Here is a 19,292-nt window from a genome sequence, read left to right as displayed (position 1 = left end):
ACATCACATACCTACTGTACATATGCCAGTCTCTGTGCTAGACTCACAAGATATAGTTAAAATCACATAAGACGTGGATTAGGAACCATTTTGAGCAATTAAGGGTTGTATGGTAAGCACTACCATAGATGTATACATAGAATACGTATTAACCTGGTCACTCAATTCTGTTAATGCTAGAAAATTGTTTGCAAGCAGCTTTTGCTTTGAAGGTATCAACTACAGTTTGACAAAGGCCATATGACTGATTTTATTTAAAAACTGGACCTATAATTTCACACACGGTAGAATTTCTTTTATCCTCTTAGGAACATTCCTTGGAAGGCTACATGTATGTCCTAGTGATGCTACTTGATTCTAATATATTCTCTTTAATATTTTTGGTGATCATAAATCTTTAAGTATTTGATCTCTGGAAACTACACTAGTGAATAAGAAGGTATAACTTCTCTTTTGGATGTAGGCATGGTATGAATTTTGAATAAATGATGAAAGAGACAGATGACCAAGCTGATTATTACTTTGTTTGATCTTTTAAAAAAATAAGGCACAACATTAAGGTAAAGAGACTACTTTCCTTGTTTGGCATTTTAACTGGCCCTTATGAAATTATTACTTATGAAACTAACAGTGGTTGCTTGTGGGAAGAGAAACTGAGTAACTGGAGGACAGAGGTGTGAAAGTTGACCTTTCATCCTGTTTGAATTTTGAACCACGTGAATGTATTACCTATCTTTAAAAATTATATACTTAAAAAATAAATTTAAAAGATCTGTAAGACCGAAATAGTAATAATAGTTATCTCTGGAAATTAAGGATTAATTTTTATTTTTTTTTCTGATCTGTATTTTCTTTCTATTTCTACAAAAATATTGTTTTATAACTTAAAATGTTATTTTATTATTAACAAAGGAATTGCTGGGCTTCCCTGGTGGTACAGTGGTTGAGAGTCCGCCTGCCGATGCAGGGGACGCGGGTTCGTGCCCCAGTCCGGGAGGATCCCACATGCCGTGGAGCAGCTGGGCCCGTGAGCCATGGCCTCTGGACCTGCATGTCCGGAGCCTGTGCTCCGCAACAGGAGAGGCCGCAGCAGTGAAGAGGCCCGTGTACAGCCAAAAAAATCAGGCTATAAGCAAAGCAAGCTTAAAATGTCTTTACTATACATATATTATTTAGCAGTGGTGTTGAAATACAGAGGCCCTTTTATCCTATTTCAGAGTTAATTCAGCATTTCACTAATACCTATTTTCTGTTCACCTTTGACACGGTTTGAGAGGTACTTGAGGGGTGTTGGTCCAGTGTTTAGGACTTGGTGCTTTCACTGCCAAGGGCCTGGGTTCGATCGCTGGTCAGGGAACTAAGATCCAGGAAGCCATGTGGTGCAGCCAAAAAAAAGGAGAGAGAGAGTGGTGCTTGAAAAATCACTGAAATAAGTATATAGACATTATTTTTTTTAATTCATCTTCCAAACCAGAGGTAACCTTCCTGCAGTCAGAAAAGGTTTTCCTTCTTGAATGGTGTATTTGCCCTTTCTCTGTTTCAGTGTTCTGATTTGTTAGAGAGAGATAACATCTGTTCTGCCTTTGTCATGGGATTATCATTAGAATAAAATATAATGGTGGTAAACTCATTTTTTAAAAAGTCAAAAACATAATACATGTAAAGGAATATATTACTGCTAATTTCCATGCATTTAGCTTGCAATTTCTGTAAATGTTTTTAAACTCTCCACTCCTCCATACCTTCCCTCAAGTCTTACTTGCATCATGCTAGAAGAGAGAACACTGTGATCAGACTTGAGTGCTGTTCCCTTGGCAGTACAAGACGATCTTGTTGATTTGATTTTCCCCAGTCTAGTAGACAGAGAAGAAACCATCAGTGCTACGGCCACTTGGTATTATTCAAAATTATTTCAATGGCTCTGCTCTTGGCCTTTTTATTTTAATTTTCCTTGCTTTGTTTTTGAAACCAGACAGAGGCGACCTAAAGTTGATATTGAAAAATAAGCAAACTGAAGAGCCAGGAAAACTCCAGAAAGATCAAGCTGGGGGTGGGGCCTAAAAAACCACTAATGTGTTTTCTTTTTTTTTCTTTAACATCGTTATTGGAGTATAATTGCTTTATAATGGTGTGTTAGTTTCTGCTTTACAACAAAGTGAATCAGTTATACATATGTTCCCATATCTCTTCCCTCTTGCGTCTCCCTCCCTCTCACCCTCCCTATCCCACCCCTCTAGGTGGTCACAAACCATCTAGCTGATCTCCCTGCGCCATGCGGCTGCTTCCCACTAGCTATGCACCCTACGTTTGGTAGTGTATATATGTCCATGCCACTCTCTCACTTTGTCCCGGCTTACTCTTCCCCCGCCCCATATCCTCAAGTCCATGCTCTAGTAGGTCTGTGTTTTATTCCTGTCCTACCCCTAGGCTCTTCATGACATTTTTTTTTCTTAGATTCCATATATATGTGTTAGCATATGGTATTTGTTTTTCTCCTTCTGACTTACTTCACTCTGTATGACAGACTCCAAGTCCATCCACCTCACTACAAATAACTCAGTTTTGTTTCTTTTTATGGCTGAGTAATATTCCATTGTATATATGTGCCACATCTTCTTTATCCATTCATCTGTTGATGGACACTTAGGTTGCTTCCATGTCCTGGCTATTGTAAATAGAGCTGCAATGAACATTTTGGTACATGACTCTTTTTGAATTATGGTTTTTTCAGGGTATATGCCCAGTAGTGGGATTGCTGTCTCGTATGGTAGTTGTATTTGTAGTTTTTTAAGGAACCTCCATACTATTCTCCATAGTGGCTGTATCAATTTACATTCCCACCAACTGTACAAGAGTGTTCCCTTTTCTCCACACCCTCTCCAGCATTTATTGTTTCTAGAGTTTTTGATGATGGCCATTCTGACCGGTGTGAGATGATATCTCATTGTAGTTTTGATTTGCATTTCTCTGATGATTAATGCTGTTGAGCATTCTTTCATGTGTTTGTTAGCAATCTGTATATCTTCTTTAGAGAAATGTCTATTTAGGTCTTCTGCCCATTTTTGGATTGGGTTGTTTGTTTTTTTGTTATTGAGCTGCATGAGTTGCTTATAACTTTTGGAGATTAATCCTTTGTCAGTTGCTTCATTTGCAAATATTTTCTCCCATTCTGAGGATTGTCTTTTGGTCTTGTTTATGGTTTCCTGTGCTTTGCAAAAGCTTTTAAGTTTCATTAGGTCCCATTTGTTTATTTTTGTTTTTATTTCCATCTCTCTAGAAGGTGGGTCAAAAAGGATCTTGCTGTGATTTATGTCATGGAGTGTTCTGCCTACGTTTTCCTCTAAGAGTTTGATAGTGTCTGGCCTTACATTTACATCTTTAACCCATTTTGAGTTTATTTTTGTGTATGGTGTTAGGGAGTGTTCTAATTTCATACTTTTACATGTAGCTGTCCAGTTTTCCCAGCACCACTTATTGAAGAGGCTGTCTTTTCTCCACTGTATATTCTTGCCTCCTTTATCAAAGATAAGGTGACCAAAAGCCTCAGTAATTAAAACTCTGAAGTAGTGACACATGAATCAACAGACACATGGAGCAGGGTATAAAGTTCAGGAACGGATCCTAATACAATACATAATTTATATAAAAAGTTCCTCACACCAGTACCAGTAAGGAGACAATTCAGTGATTAATATTGGGACAATGGGGAAGCCATCTCAGAAACTTAAAGTTGAACTCATACTTTGTACCAAGATAAATTCCAAATAAATCAACAATTTAAATGTAAAAACTAAAACCATCAGAATATTAGAAGAAAGCAAGGAGATTTTTCTATAACCTCAAGTAGGGAGTTCCTTTTTTTCTCTCAACATAAAACCCAGCCACCATAAGTGAAAAGGTGGAAGAATCTGGTACGTAAAAATAAAAACTTTAGTTAATAAAACGTTTTCAGAGGACAAATGACCAAATGAAAAATATTTGCAGCTCATATCACAAAGGGCTAATCTCCTGCACACATAGAAGATGACTAGAAATTGATACGATTTTCTTTTTAAAGAAGATGTTGGGGGTAGGAGTTTATAAATTAGTTTATTTATTTTTTCTGTGTTGGGTCTTCATTTCTGTGTGAGGGCTTTCTCTAGTTGTGGCAAGCGGGGGCCACTCTTCATCACCTTGCGCGGGCCTCTCACTATCGTGGCCTCTCTTGTTGCGGAGCACAGGCTCCAGACGCGCAGGCTCAGTAGTTGTGGCTCACGGGCCTAGTTGCTCCGCGGCATGTGGGATCCTCCCAGACCAGGGCTCGAACCTGTGTCCCCTGCATTAGCAGGCAGATTCTCAACCACTGCGCCACCAGGGAAGTCCCTGATAAGATTTTTTTTTAATGGGCAAAGAATATGAACAGGCCCTTCACAGAAAAGAAAATGAGCTTGTTAAACATATGGAAAAATTCTCCATTTACTGGTAGTAAAAGAAAAGCAACTAAGATACCACTTTTTACCTGTCAGTTGGCAAAAATCTCAAAACTTGATCACACCCTGTTGTCCAGGATATGAGGAAACAGTTGCTCTTACATAGCGGATGAGGTGTTGCTCAGTATGGCCCGAATTATAATCACAACAGAGCTTGGCCCAGCAACTTTCCTCAGAAATATAGTCATTCGTTGGAGTGTTATATGTAGTAATAGCTGAAGTTTGACTCTAAATGATATAATAAATTACGATGTAACTACTATAAAAAGACTGAAGACTATCTCCTAAATATATTGTTAAATATGTTTATATTAAAGAGTACAAATCATGTGGATGAAGTGCCACCGTTTGTATAAAAAAAAGAAAAAGGAAAGAATAATGACTATTCCTGTTTGCTTGCATATGCAGAAGGAGGATACGTTGATGGGGGGCAGGGCAGGAAAGAGACATTCTTCACTTTATAACTGTTTCTATATTTTTGAATCTTATGAACATTTTACTTATTCAAAAGAATAATTTAACAAAAGCAGATGTTTTCTTTAAGATTTTAAAGGGTTGGAGAAAGAAAAACATACTGCAAACATTTCTTGGGGTTAAATGTACAGGAATGGAATTGCCTTCCAACACTTAAAATGTTAGTGTGACCACAGAGAGTGGCGATCACTTTGCAGTATACACAAGTATTGTATTATGTTGTATATCTGCAACTAATAGAATGTTATATACCAGTGTTACCTCGGTTAAAAAAAAAAAGTTCATTAGAATTCAACAGTGAAGCCATCTGGTCCTGTGGGGAGGTTTTTGATTATAGCCTTCTTAGTAGTAATCAGAAAAAAGAATAAATGGTGGAGAGTCCACAGCAAGATTGACTTGCATCCCAATGACGGCTCTGCTTTGTTCGAGCCATCCTCAACTGCTGCCTGATGCCTTGAGTACAGATGTCAGTGTTTGGATTCTGTACTTGAGGTTTGCCAAAAAGTGACTGCTACCACTGCTTCAAGTATTTTGCTGTATAGAATATAATTTGGTTTTGTTTTAATAAATTTTTTTTAACAGTTCTAGGCTTTCAGAAAAATTGAGCAGAAAATACAGAGTTCCCAAATATTGCTGTGCACGTGGCACACATACCCCAATTCCCCTACTATCTGCATCCTGTACAAAGAGTTTTACGTTTGTTGAACTTACGTTGACACATCTTGATCCCCCAAAGCCCATAGTTTACATCGGGATTCATTCTTTGTGTCGTACATTCTACGACAGCGGTCCCCAACCTTTTTGGCACCAGGGGCTGGTTTTGTGGAAGACAATTTTTCCACGGACCAGGATTGGCAGGGCGGGGTATGATTTGGGGATGATTCAAGTGCACTACATTTATTGTGCACTTTATTTCTATTATTATTATATTGTAATATATAATGAAATAATTATACAACTCACCATAATGCTGACAGGAGGCGGAGCTCAGGCAGTAATGCGAGCGCTGGGGAGCGGCTGCGAACACAGATGAAGCTTGGCTCGCTTGCCCGCCACTCACCTCCTGCTGCGCGGCCCGGTTCCTAACAGGCCACAGACCAGTACCAGGGGTTGGGGACCCCTGTTCTACGGGAGTTGACAAATATGTAATGACATAAATCTACCACCGTAGTGTCTTACAGTATAGTTTCACTGCTCTATGCTCAGAACTCCCTCCCCCAACCCCTGATATTTTTACTGTCTCTATAGCTTTGCCTTTTCCAGAATGTCATACAGTTGGAATCATACATTAGAGTTTTCAGGTTGACTTCTTTCACAATGATACGCATTTAAGGTTCCTCTCTGTCCTTCATGGCTTGATAGTCCACTTCTTTCTAGCACTAAATATTCCATTGTCTGGATGTGCCATAATTTATCCATTCACATACTGAAGGCCATCTTGGTTGCTTTCAGGTTTTGGCAATTATGAATAAAGCTGCTGTAAACATTTGTGTGCATGTTTTTGTGTGGACATACATTTTCAACTCAATTGATTAAATACCATGGAGCATGATTTCTGGATTTTCTAGTAAGAGCATGTTTAGTTTTGTAAGAAATGCCAAACTGTCTTCCAGAATGGCTATACTATTTTGCATTCCCACCAGCAATAGATGAGAATTCTTGTTGCTCCACAGCCTTACCAAAAAAAAAAAAAAAAGTTAGTGTGACCACAGTGAGAATCTACTACACATCTACCAGAATGACTAAAATTTAAGAGACTGACAACAGGACTTCCCTGGTGGTACAGTGGTTAAGAATCCTCCTGCCAATGCAGGGGGCATGGGTTCGAGCCCTGGTCCAGGAAGATCCCACATGCCGCGGAGCAGCTAAGCCTGTGCGCCACAACTACTGAAGCCCTCATGCCTAGAGCCCGTGCTCCACAGCAAGAGAAGCCACCACAATGAGAAGCCCGCGCACCGCAACAAAGAGTAGCCCCTGCTCGCCGTAACTAGAGAAAGCCCGCGCACAGCAATGAAGACCCAACGCAGCCAAAAATATATACATAAATAAATAAAAGACTGACAGCACCAAATAGTGGCAGGGATATGAAGCAACTAGAACTCTCTACATTGTTACTGAAAATGTAAAATGATACCACAAATTGGAAAATGCTCTGGCAGTTTCTTACAAATGTTAATGTAGTATAAGAAGCCTCTGCTTCTGCCTCCCATTCTCATCTGGACCCAGTACAGTTTAGAATTTTGCTTTCTTCATTAAATATATATAAACATAAGAATCTTTTAATCTGATTTTTACAGCAAACTTTAGTCAACAATTATAAGAGTCATGGGCATTCCCTGTAAAAAGGAGTGTGTATGGAATTTAAATCAGGGAGGTAAAGCCATCTTTCTTTGTTTGCTCCGGTTGCTATAACAAAGTACCACCAACTGGCTGACTTAAACCACAGACATTTATTTTCTCACAGATCTGGAAATTAGAAGTCCAAGATCAAGGTACTGGCAGGGTTGGTTTCTTCTGGGCCCTGTTTGGAGATGACGGTCTTCTCCCTGTGTCTTTACATGGTCTTCCCTCTGTTCGTGTCTGTGTCTTAATCATCTCTTCTTTTTAAATTTATTTATTTATTTATTTTTGGCTGTGTTGGGTCTTCGTTGCTGCGTGTGGGCTTTCTCTAGTTGTGGCGAGCTGGGGCTATTCGTTGCCGCACACGACTTCTCATTGCAGTGTCTCCTCTTGTTGCAAAGCATGGGTTCTAGGCGCGCAGCCTTCAGTAGTTGTGGCTCACGGGCTTAGTTGCTCCGCGGCATGTGGGATCTTCCTGGACCAGGGCTCGAACCCATGTCTCCTACATTGGCAGGAGGATTCTTAACCACTGCACCACCAGGGAAGTCCTTAATCATCTCTTCTTATAAGGACACCAAGTTGTATTGGATGTAATAGAGCCCACCCTAATGACTTCATTTTAACTTAATCACCACTTTTAAGACCCTGTCTCCAAATCCAGTCACACTCTGAGGTACTGGGGGTGAGGACTTCAGCATCTGAATTTTGGGGAACCCAGGTAAACCCATGTCAAACAGTGAGCAGCTCTATTTTCTGTCCTGTCCTCTCAGGATCAAGCGATGTATGAAGCTCTGCAGTGGTCCCTCAGCCGGTGACTTCTCCAGCAGCAGGCCTTCAAGGAGTCCAGTGCATCGAGCTGCCGGAGATACCCACGTGCTCTGAGCTGTCCACTTTCAACTTGACACAGATGTGGTCTCACGTAAGCATTTTATCCTCAAATTAATGAGGCCAAGTCAGAGCTAAAGATTCTTCCCATCTGGCCAACCTTGTACGGAAACACCCTATACCTCCTGTTGAAGGAAAAGAAAAAAATTTTTAACTGTTAAAATAAAATAACAGATACCTTTTTAAAATAGAATGTTTATTTTGAAACAGCCTTGACTGTACTACAGGAAAGTTGCAGTGACAATAGAAAGCACTCCCCCGCCCCCCGAACCGTCTGAGAGTATTTGCCAACCCGATGCCCCATCACCCCCAAATACTTTAATGTACACTTCCTGCACACCAGGATATCTCCCTACATAACCAGCCATCAACATCAGGACATCAGCTGTGATACTTTGCTACCATGTAATCCTCAGGCTCCAATCAGGTTTCCCCAGTTGTCCCAATAATGTCCCTTATAGCAAAGGGATCTAGTTTCGCATTAGCTATTGCAACCGGCTGCTGTTTCTCTTTAGTTTCCGTAAAGTCTGGAACAGCTCCTGTCTTGACTTTTGACACCCTTGAAGGTTATAGGCCACTTACTTTGTAAAATGCCCTCAGTCTGGATTTGTCTGATGTTTCCTCGTGATTAGACACGGGTTGTCCTGCATCTTTGGCAGGAACATCATGAGGCGGTGCTCTTCTCGCTGCGTCGTGTCAGGTGATGTGCAGTTTTGATTTGCCCCAATACTGGTGATGTTCACTTTGGTCACTTAAGTAAGGTGGTTCTGCCAAGCTTCTTACACTGTGAAGTTACTCTTTTCCTTTGTAATTCATACGTGTGTTGTGTGGAGGTACTTGGAAACTATGTAAATATCCCATTCCTCATCAAACTCAGGTATTACTATTTCTGCAGTGTGTTATCCGTCACTCTCATTATATGATGTTCAGACTGTCCCAGATTCAGCCAGTTGGGAGCCCCTTCACACTGTCCTCTGTGCACCTTTCACAAGTCTCTAGCTGGTACTTGTGGGAAGGTTTAATTTGTGTCATGTTTCATCTCATTCCTCGTTAACAGTGCTGCTCACGGCGTATTCTTAGGTTGTATAGATGGCTTTGATTGCCTACTTTTTTTCCTTCCAAAATTTCTACTCCACCTCAGTCTATAAAAATGTTTATGCTACTTTTAAGAATGTAACTGGTAAGATGGAGAAAATATTAATAGATCAAATCAAGTCAGGTAAGTAAGACACAGTCCTTTTTTTCAAGGAGTTCACAGATGGATACAGACATCTAAACGGAATATCACAATGCCCAAGGAAGGGGCATAGAAAGGAGGGTGCTGTAGGACCCCAGAGGAAGGAAGACCGAAAGAAAAAGCACATCAGGATCATGTCCTAGGCATAGATGATTAGGTGAAATGAAAGTTAAATTAGAAGTGTGAGCCAGAAGGTCTTAAACAGTTTTTAAATTTGAGTAGTAGATTTGATTTTGCTTGATATCAGCCAAATCAAAAGAGAAACATGGGGAGTTCCCTGGTGGCCTCATGGTTAGGATTCCAGGCTTTCACTGCCATGGCTCGGGTTCAATCCCTGGTTAGGGAACTGAGATCCCGCAAGCCACATGGTCAAAAAAGAGAGACACAGTCTGGTATATCATATATGTAGGTTATGAGGGAAAGCAAAGATTTTCTTGACAATTGAATTTTCTTGACCATTTCTAGACAATTAGGTCTACCTACTGAACTTTCTGGTAGTTTAGCTTAGCCTAAACGTACAATGTCGACCGCATCAGAGATCAGATAGGCTGCCTGTCCATCAGCTTTGCAAATCAGCTTCTATGTAGGTTGGACAGTGGCAGTTATGGGGCAGAAAGCTAACCAACTAACATCACAGTGGATATTGCCAGCCCTTCTCCATAAGGAAGGAAAGATAACATGTTCTAAGTACCATCTGTGGCCTTGACACTGTCACATGTTCTCTTTAATCCTCCCAACTCGTACTCCCCATACAGTGGGGATCGGATGGCATCCCCATTAAAAAGAATAAGGTTCAGAGCTTGTTCAAAGTCACCTGTGTATATACATGCATAAGAAGAGTCTGAATTCTGGTCTACAGCTGTCCAGCTTTTCTTTCTTTTGTGAACAACGTCCAGTTCTGTGTTGAGAAACATCTGGAGTTGTATCCTGTGTTCTAGCATCATGAAAGATGAGGCATTTTCATTAAATGCTTTGTACTGAGCACTGATAACCTAATGGTGAACAAACTCAGAACTTATTGCCTAATTTGGCCTAGTTTGTTGCCTAGTTTCTGCCTAATTTGTTAGCAGAAGTAGCTGCTTGTCCCATAATATCCATTCGTTCCCTTCTTCCTTTTAGTAGGAGAGTGATAAAGTTCTGGATAGTGTAATATGAACTCAGGTGATGAGTGCAGCTTCTGGTCACATCCTTAAAAAGAAGCAGCAGCTTGGAGACTTGGCAGTCCGGTAGTTAGGACTCGTCACTTCCATTGCAGGGGGCGTGGGTTCAATCCCTGGTTGCAGAACTAAGATACCGTGTGCCACCCAGCGAGGGCCACACACCCCCCACCCCCCCAAAAAAAGAAAAAAGAAGCAGCTTGGACTGTGAACCCTTCGTTAACTGGGGGCGGCCTGCCTTGAACTCATGCATCTTAGCCCATAGGCAGACTCTGGGAATGTCCTCAGAAACCACAACTGGTTTAAAAAAGAGGACAACTCTGCTTGTTCTCTTAATTCTTTTCCTTTTCCAGGGCTAGAATGTGATGAAGTGATGATGAACCAGCTTTGACCGTGTAAATGGAGACATTCTAGGTAGTGACAGAGCAATAAGACATAAAAAACCAAGGTCCCTGGACACTTGTGGAGCAGTTTTCTCACTGCTCAGACACAGTTGGCCCAGACTTTTATGTGTGACCTTTATCGTGCTTAAGCAATTATATTTTGATCTCTGTTAAAGCGGCCAAATTAATGTCCTAATTAATACAGTGAAACGAGTAAAGAGGCAGTTGCAAAACAGGCTGAGAATGACTGTGAAGGGATAAGAATAGATGCCATTCATTCGGAGGAGCACAGAGGAAGGGCAGCGGGGTCCAGGGAGTTTCCCGGAGGAAATGATGTCTCAGCTGAGCCCTGAAGGCTGAGAGGGAAATGCAGGGAGGGATACACGATCTAACTGACAGTAGAGACCTGCAGATGGGAGAGGGGCTGGTGTCTGAGAAAATAAGGACAGGTGTGCTCTCACGTTCATCCACAGGATATTGCTGAAAACACATCAAAGTTGTGTGTACAGGAGGATCTTATTTCCAAAAGCTAAAATAGTTAGAAAGCACCTAGTTACATGTTTGGCACAATCTTTAGTCATTGCTAATCTCTCTCACTGTTGAAGTTCTCACTACCTGAACTCAGGAACTGAATGGATTTGGATACATTTTTGCACTGCTCATGTTCCAAAGCTGAGAGGCCAGATAGATTTGGGACAAAATGGAATCCCACGTCATTCAGAGGCTACCCCTAACTCCATTGCTTTAGGTCCATGAGACCTATGCTAATCACTGGCATCAGCATTTTTAATTTTCAACTTATTTTTACAAAATAAGGACAAACAAAAATATTCAGTTAAATATGCAGGCATTATAGTTGTCTGACTTGGGGTGTCCTGCTAAGTTTCATGAGGAAGGGATCCTGTCAGTCTTGTCTCCTTAGCATCCAGCCCAGTGCCTGGATTACAGGAAGCATTTAATAAATGTTAAAAGAATTACCTTTCTGAGACAACAGGACTGTCAAAATTAGACTGCTGGCTGTGCCCAGCCCCTCCCTCCACGTGAGAACTAAAAATGTTGATTCATTGGGTAATAGAAATCTCACTTGGTCATATGAGAAAAGGTAAGGGGACATGTGAATAGCCTATAACCCAGCAGTTCCACTCTGACATATGTGTCCAACAGAAGTGCATACACCAAAATAGAAAAATTCATAATTGACCAAAAATGGAAAAAACCTAAATATCCATCAACAGTAGAATGGATAAACATGGTGTCTTCATGCACTAGAATACTACACAGCAATGATGAACTGTATGCAATAGCACGGGTGATTCTCACAGATATTGAGAGGAAGAAGCCAGTGTTGAAATCATCTTGTGCGATTCTACTTATTAATGTATAAAATTCAAAAAGGCAGCTGATCGATACCATTAGAAGTCAGGTTGATGGTTACTATTGGAGGGGCAGTGCCTGGAAGGAGCATCAAGTGGGGCGGCCTCTGGGCTGCTGGCCACGCCCTCCTTGATCTGGTGATGGCTTCATGCATGTGTTTTCTTACTGATGATTCATTGCACCGTGTGCTTATAGCTCTTTTCTATAAGTATGTTCACCTCAGTTAAAAAGTTTTTTTAGGGCTTCCTTGATGGCACAGTGGTTAAGAACCTGCCTGTCGGGCTTCCCTGGTGGCGCAGTGGTTGAGAGTCTGCCTGCCGATGCAGGGGACGCGGGTTCGTGCCCCGGTCCGGGAAGATCCCACATGCCGCGGAGCGGCTGGGCCCGTGAGCCATGGCCACTGAGCCTGCGCGTCCCGAGCCTGTGCTCTGGAACGGGAGAGGCCACAACACTGAGAGGCCCGCATACCACAAAAAAAATTTAAAAATAAAAAAAAAAAAAGAACCTGCCTGCCAACACAGGGGACACAGGTTTGAGCCCTGGTCCGGGAAGATCCCACCTGCCGCAGAGCAGCTAAGCCCGTGAGCCACAACTACTGAGCCTACACGCCGTAACTACTGAAGCCCACGTGCCTAGAGCCCGTTCTACGCAACAAGAGAAGCCACCGCAACAAGGAACCTGCGCACCGCAACCAAGAGTAGCCCCCGCTCACCACAACTAGAGAAAGCCCATGTGCAGCAACGAAGACCCAACGCAGCCAAAAATAAATTTATTTTTTAAAAAGGTTTTTTAAAAACTTACGAATATTTTTTTCTGTAATTCATGATTCTTCATCTGATTTTATTTATAATAAACATTTCAAAAATTTAAAACAATAGGAGTATCAATATTGAAAACGTGGGTCACTTAAAAGTAAAAAGGTGCATAGAGCCCAGTATACTTGAGGATAAGCCAGCCACTCTTCTCTTTCCTTTTCCCCTAAAGCACCAGGCATTTTGCTCATACTGTCCTCGCATCTGGTCAGTGGTGAGAAAATTAAGTTGAAGAGGTGAGTGGGAGTGGACTTTTGTTATTTAAATTAGCCCAACACTAATATCATTCTCTCTTCCTGGGAGAATGTGAGCTTCAAAGATGCCTGCAGCCATCGAGGTTGTCTGGACCAATGCTGCCTTCTGGAACGTTTCCTTAGATGGCATGTTGGCCATGCAGTCTGGTTCCACTGCCAGGTAGGCCTTGCCCCTGAGAGGGGGAGGGAGGGAGGAACTCACCGAAGTGTGTTCCAAAGAATTCTTTCTTAGGTGTGGAGATAAGCAGTCCACGTTACATCACAGCCAAGGACGTTCTGTTTTCCAAGACCACAGTAAGTCTCAAGAGGGAGAAACTCAAGAGCTCCTTAGCTTCCCTCCCCTCTGTCTGAACACCTGCTCTGTCTTCCCACAGTCCTCCTCACCCAAGCTAGAAATGTGGAAGGCATCTTCAGTTCTTCTGATCAGTGATCAGGCATTTATTATTTAGATGAATTTATTCTCACAGACACTGACCTAGCTCAAGCTGTCATCGCCTTTCATATGTTTACTTTGGCCTCCTGTTTAATCGCCTATTCCAATCTCTTATACACTAAAACCAGGGTTGCCTTCAAAAGGTACTAATTAATCATGTCACTCCTCAGCTTAGCATCCCCCTGTGGCCTAAACACATTGGTCTAATTATGCATGGGCCTTTGTACTCTGACATCAGTCCACCTCTGGCACCTGGCCTGCCCCCTCTCCCCTGACTGGGCTGTAGTGCCAGCACAGTGGACCACCGTGTTCTTTCACATCTCAGCCCTGGCTCACGGCGTTCCCATTACCCACCTCTGCCCTCCACCCAACACAAGACCCACTTCTGGGCTTGAAATACCCATCGTGAGAAGCCCTGCCCAATCCTGCACTCCACTTCCTGCCCAGACTGTGCTGACCTGGACTGTGGCCGTTAAACACCCTCTGCTTAAGTACTAGATTCTCAGTGGCAGAGTCCTTGATTCATTTTTGCATTACAGCCCTTGACACATAAGAAGAACAAAGTAACTTTTTAATGGCACAATTGAATCACTTTGCTCTATGGCACAAAGTACAGCTAACATAGGGGAGATTTGCTGGAGATTTTATGTTTCCACCCCAGGAATCTGCCAGACTGGAACTTCACGGCTCATGGTTCTGTGAAGAGAAATCAGCTAAGCTTTGGAGGTGGGGCTTCCACAGGCCTTTAGTTATTGCTGATCAGAAGTCCTTTTAGCAACACTTCTCCGTGGCTAAGGAGGCCCTGAATGTGCTCAAGGCATTCAGAAGAAACTGGTTGGAAGAGCTTGGCCCACACAAGCATTCTCTCTCTGAAGCAGAAAGTTTTAAGGAGATAATATATATTTACTACAACCGAAATTCTAATTACCACCTTTGCACAGACAGGAAAACCTCTGCTCCTCTGGCTGTGAGTGAGCCTGGTAAATGGACAATGGGTCTTCCTTACAGATTCCAGGAACTTTTGCTAGCTTGAAGTTTCTCAAAACTAATAATGCAGAAAGCTAAATGAGTTTCACAATAACCGAGGCCTTTAGAAGTGGAGATACCGGGTGACGGAAATAGATTAATTTAGGAAACTGTAGAAGCCCTGTTTTGCAGCGTATGTATAAGGAAGTCTGTTTTTCAAATAAAAAAGCCCTATCTGAAAAGGAGTCAAAAGCAAATTAATTAATTCAACAAATACTTTTTGAGCATCTACTTCATATCTGCTTTTTTCCAACTGCCTCCTTTATTACTCTCAGCTCACTTAGAACTTGGATGTTGAAGCAGCATTCAGATTCTCTGACCCTTTATTGCCAAACTCAGTTTGTAGTCCAGCTTAGATTCATTTATTAAAAATGACATTATTTGTGCCACTTTAATTTTGCACCTTGCACGGCACAGGTTTGGAGCATCTGTGCCTTGACAAACAAAATGTCACAGGCTTTGTTATTATTGCTGGTGGCATGGGATGGGGGAAGAAGAGGAAGGTGGACTTATAAAGTGTATCTTTACTAATACATTAAAACAGACATAGTATCTTCACTTTATATTTGAGAAAACTGAGGCTCAGAGAGGTTGAACAACTTGTCTTGGTCACACAGCTAATAAGTGGCATCTGGAAATTCAAACCCGAGACTTAACTCTAAAGACTTTGTCCTTCTACTACATCCTACTGGCTTTGGGGGCAGGAGATGGACTTCTGTGTCATGTCCCCTGGGGAACTACCAAAATGCCTTCTAAATCATTAACTAGTGTGAGTTGTAATAATAATAATCTTTATTAAATAGTGAATAACATCTTTTTCTTTGAACTCAAGCAACTAGTATCAGAAACCTCTCTACACAGTTGCCACCCAGTAAACTCTGATGTTCTGACAGACAAGATTTTATTTATTTATTTATTTTTGATCGCACCGCACAGCATGCGGTACTTCCCTGGCCAGGGAACGAACCCGCGCCCCCTGCAGTGGAAGCGCAGAGTCTTAACCACTGAACCACTAGGGAAAGTCCTGTCCATGTATATTTTAAATAGAGAGTTTTAAATGGATAAGGTGGAGGCAAAGAAATAGCTATCGTATTGCCCAGCCTCAGAAGTAAAAGATTTAAGAACATGGGCAAATGTTTTAACTCTAGGAACCTTAAGAGTATGCTCACATCCCTCCTTAGGCATAATCTGAAGCCAGTGTTTGCATTGTGCTTTTCAAATGCCTTTGAATCCTAGAGAACAATGGGTATTTCTCCACATCGCAGGGGATCTCAGGTTATCCAGCGTCATTAGCATGTGTTTTATCTTGCAAAATATTACCTACTGTTTACTTACAGGCTCCTTCTCAAGACTATTGAATCGTAATGCTACAAAAGGCCTTTGAATCCTCTGTCAGGATTTCTCAACTCTGGATGACACAAGAATCAACTGAGGCTCTTAAAAATAGGCTACCTGGCAGTCTCCCAAGTCAATAGAAATGAAAGCAAAAATAAACAAATGGGACCTAATCAAACTTACAAGCTTTTGCACAGCAAAGGAAACCATAAACAAAGTGAAAGACAACCTATGGACTGGAAGAAAATATTTGCAAATGTTGCAACCGACAAGGGCTTAATTTCCTAAATATATAAACAGCTCATACAATTCAGTAACAGAAAAACTCAAATGACCCAGTCAAAAAATGTGCAGAAGACCTAAATAGACATTTCTCCAGAGAAGACATACAGATGGCCAATAGGCACATGAAAAGATGCTCATCGCTAATTATTACAGAAATGCAAATCAAAACAATAATGAGGTACCACCTCACACTGCACAGAATGGCCATCATTAAAAAGTCTACAAATAATAAATGCTGGAGAGGGTGTGGAGGAAAGGGATCCCCCCTTACACTGTTGGTGGGAATGTAAATTGGTACAGCCACTATGGAATACAGTTCCTCAAAAAACTAAGAATGGGAGTTGCCATATGATCCAGCAATCCCAGTCCTGGGCATATATCCAGACAAAGCTATAATTCAAACTGATACATGCACCCCTATGTTCATAGCAGCACTATTTACAATAGCCAAAACATGGAAACAACCTAAATGTCCACTGTTAGATGAATGGATAAAGAAGATGTGGTACATATGTACAATGGAATATTACTCAGCCATTAAAAAGAATGAAATGCCATTTGCAACAATGTGGATGGACCTAGAGATTGTCATACTAAGCAAAGAAGGTCAGAAAGAGAAAGACAAAATACCATATGATATTGCTTATATGTGGAATCTAAAATACAATACAAATGAGCATATCTATGAAAATGAAACAGACTCACAGACATAGGGAACAGACTTGTGGTTGCCAAGGGTGGGGAGAGTGGGGAAGGGAAGGATTGGAAGATTGGGATTAACAGATGCAAACTATCACTTATAGATGGAGAAACAAGGTCCTACAGGGAGCTATATTCAATACCCTGTGACAAACCATAATGGAAAAGAATATGAAAAAGAATTTATATATATAACTAAATCACTGCTGTACAGAGAAATTGACACAACGTGGTAATTCAACTTTACTTCAATAAAATTTTTTTTAAAAATGCTACCCAGGCCTCACTGCAGACTTGTTGAATCAGAGTTCCTGGATGGGGCTTGGGGAGCTGCAGCTCATTACATTTCCCCAGGTGATGTTTTTCTCTTATTGAAATATAGTTGATGTACAATATTATATTAGTCTTAGGTGTACAACATAGTGCTTTGACATTTATATGCATTATGAATTGACCACAATGTCTAGTAAGCATCTGTCACCATACAAAATTATTATAATATTATTGACTATATTCCGTGCTGCACTGAGGTAAATTACATGACCAGCTAAAGCCTCAGTCACGTTGAAAAAGAGAGAAAGCAAAAGCGAGATCTGCCAACACTGGCTTCCGGATGATGTTGACTGAGCAAGCGAGGCCACCCTGGAGATCACGTGCAGTCCAGATGTGCCTGCCACCCTCGTTCTCAAGGTGAAGTCTTTGGAGAGTCATTAGCCCAGTGACAGCTTTGGTGCCACACTTTCCCCGCTCCTTCCTTTCCTTCCCCTGCAGCCAAGTCCAAGCAGCTGGCTGTGGGATGAGCTGACACACAACAATTAAAATTTGCCCCAGTGGAACTTCACAGGCTCCTTTTACCCCTGCAGGAGAGCAGTAGAGGCACTTGAGGTCAAGAGGCTGAGCCGGGTAGGGAGCACAGCATGATAAGCAACAAAGGGGTTGAGGGACAAACGCCAGGAACCCTCCTTCCCGCTGCTTAGTGTGTGACAAAGCTGGAAGAAAGGGAAGACTTCGGGATTTACGTGAGGTCTCAAATCTTGAAGGATGCTAAATCTGTTCTCACTTGGGACCTGTAACAGGTTCAAATGCCAGATGAAAATCAAGTCAAGTTCACTTCAGGTGAGTCTAAAGATTGATTTTTTTTTTCTTTTAATCGGCATCAGGACACAATAGATATAGTAGTTTGCAGTCCATAGTCCACTCGTCACTTGAAGTTAGAAACTGAAAAGCAGTAATGTAAGTGGGAGGAGAGATTTCATTCACTCATTCAACAACTATTTCTTGACTGGCAACTGTGACCAGGTTCAGTGCTAGTTGGGACAGTACAGCTCAGAGCAAAACTCAAGTCCCTCCGCCAAGGGCGTCTCCCCCTCCCACGGTGGGGGAGGGCATGGGGAGAAGAAAAGGGCAGAGTCGGTAAGTCCTGGTGTGTCTATGTTATGCACACACACACCAAACAGAACAAGTGGTAAGTGCTGTGAAGAAAAAGGAGGGAAAGGGCTGGCGAGAGCTGTGCGTGGGTCTGTGGGTCGGTGGTTATTTTACGTGGTGGGGAGGGAGGGGGGACAAGGAGCGAAAGAGAGGCAGGTAGCCTTTGGAGGAGAGGGTGCTCTGCCCCACGAGACCACAGAACCTAAATGTCCGTCAGTCAAAGGCATCTACTCTTAGCTGTGCCCCCGTCCCTTCATGTTCTACCAGCCTCTTCATCAGATCCATGACACCTGGTCAGCCTCTTCCAGGTTGACCAGCAGACCCTCAGGTACTTTCAAACCCCATAACAGGCCAGGTTGGTGATCTGGTCTTGCCTCTGTCCTCCTCACTCTCCAGGGCAGGGCGTCGCAGCATTGCTCCTGTCCCAAGCTCCATCTGTGACATTGATGACCCCTGACCTCTGCAGAGGAGGTACCATGCAGAGCCGTCATACCTGCACTCCGGTGGCCTCACGGCTCATTACCTCGAGGCTGAGGGACAGTGGCTGTGAGCCGCCAGCCTTCCCACACTTTAACTCATTCACTTCTCACTGTAGCCCTGGGAGGGATGTGTGACTGTTTATCCTCAGTTTGCAAATAAAGAAACTTGCCCGTGGCTAGAGAGAGGCAGAGCTGGGCAAGTCTTATCCACTGAAAAACCCT

General features: G+C 42.2%; 1 protein-coding gene across 7 annotated transcripts in view; it reads left to right on the top strand.

Annotated features, from left to right (window-relative positions):
- NVL (nuclear VCP like) overlaps nucleotides 1-17,437 on the top strand; it is a 111,005-nt gene extending 93,568 nt beyond the window's left edge. For 5 of the 7 annotated variants that reach the window (XM_059069352.2, XM_067028329.1, XM_067028320.1 and 2 more), the window contains one exon: nucleotides 8,054-10,394. In XM_059069352.2, the coding sequence (XP_058925335.1) occupies nucleotides 8,054-8,098 (45 nt within the window). In that variant the 3' untranslated portion in view covers nucleotides 8,099-10,394. Of the gene's footprint in view, nucleotides 1-8,053; nucleotides 10,597-16,181 lie in introns of those variants that run through there. The other 2 variants (XR_010839523.1, XM_059069362.2) reach the window with 2 other exon arrangements.
- The last annotated feature ends 1,855 nt before the right edge of the window (nucleotides 17,438-19,292 follow it).

The sequence above is a fragment of the Kogia breviceps genome, chromosome 1 (genome assembly GCF_026419965.1).
Source record: "Kogia breviceps isolate mKogBre1 chromosome 1, mKogBre1 haplotype 1, whole genome shotgun sequence".
Classification (NCBI taxonomy): Eukaryota; Metazoa; Chordata; class Mammalia; order Artiodactyla; family Physeteridae; genus Kogia; species Kogia breviceps.
The sequence above is the reverse complement of the archived record's forward strand: the minus strand, read 5'-3'. Positions and strand labels throughout refer to the sequence as shown.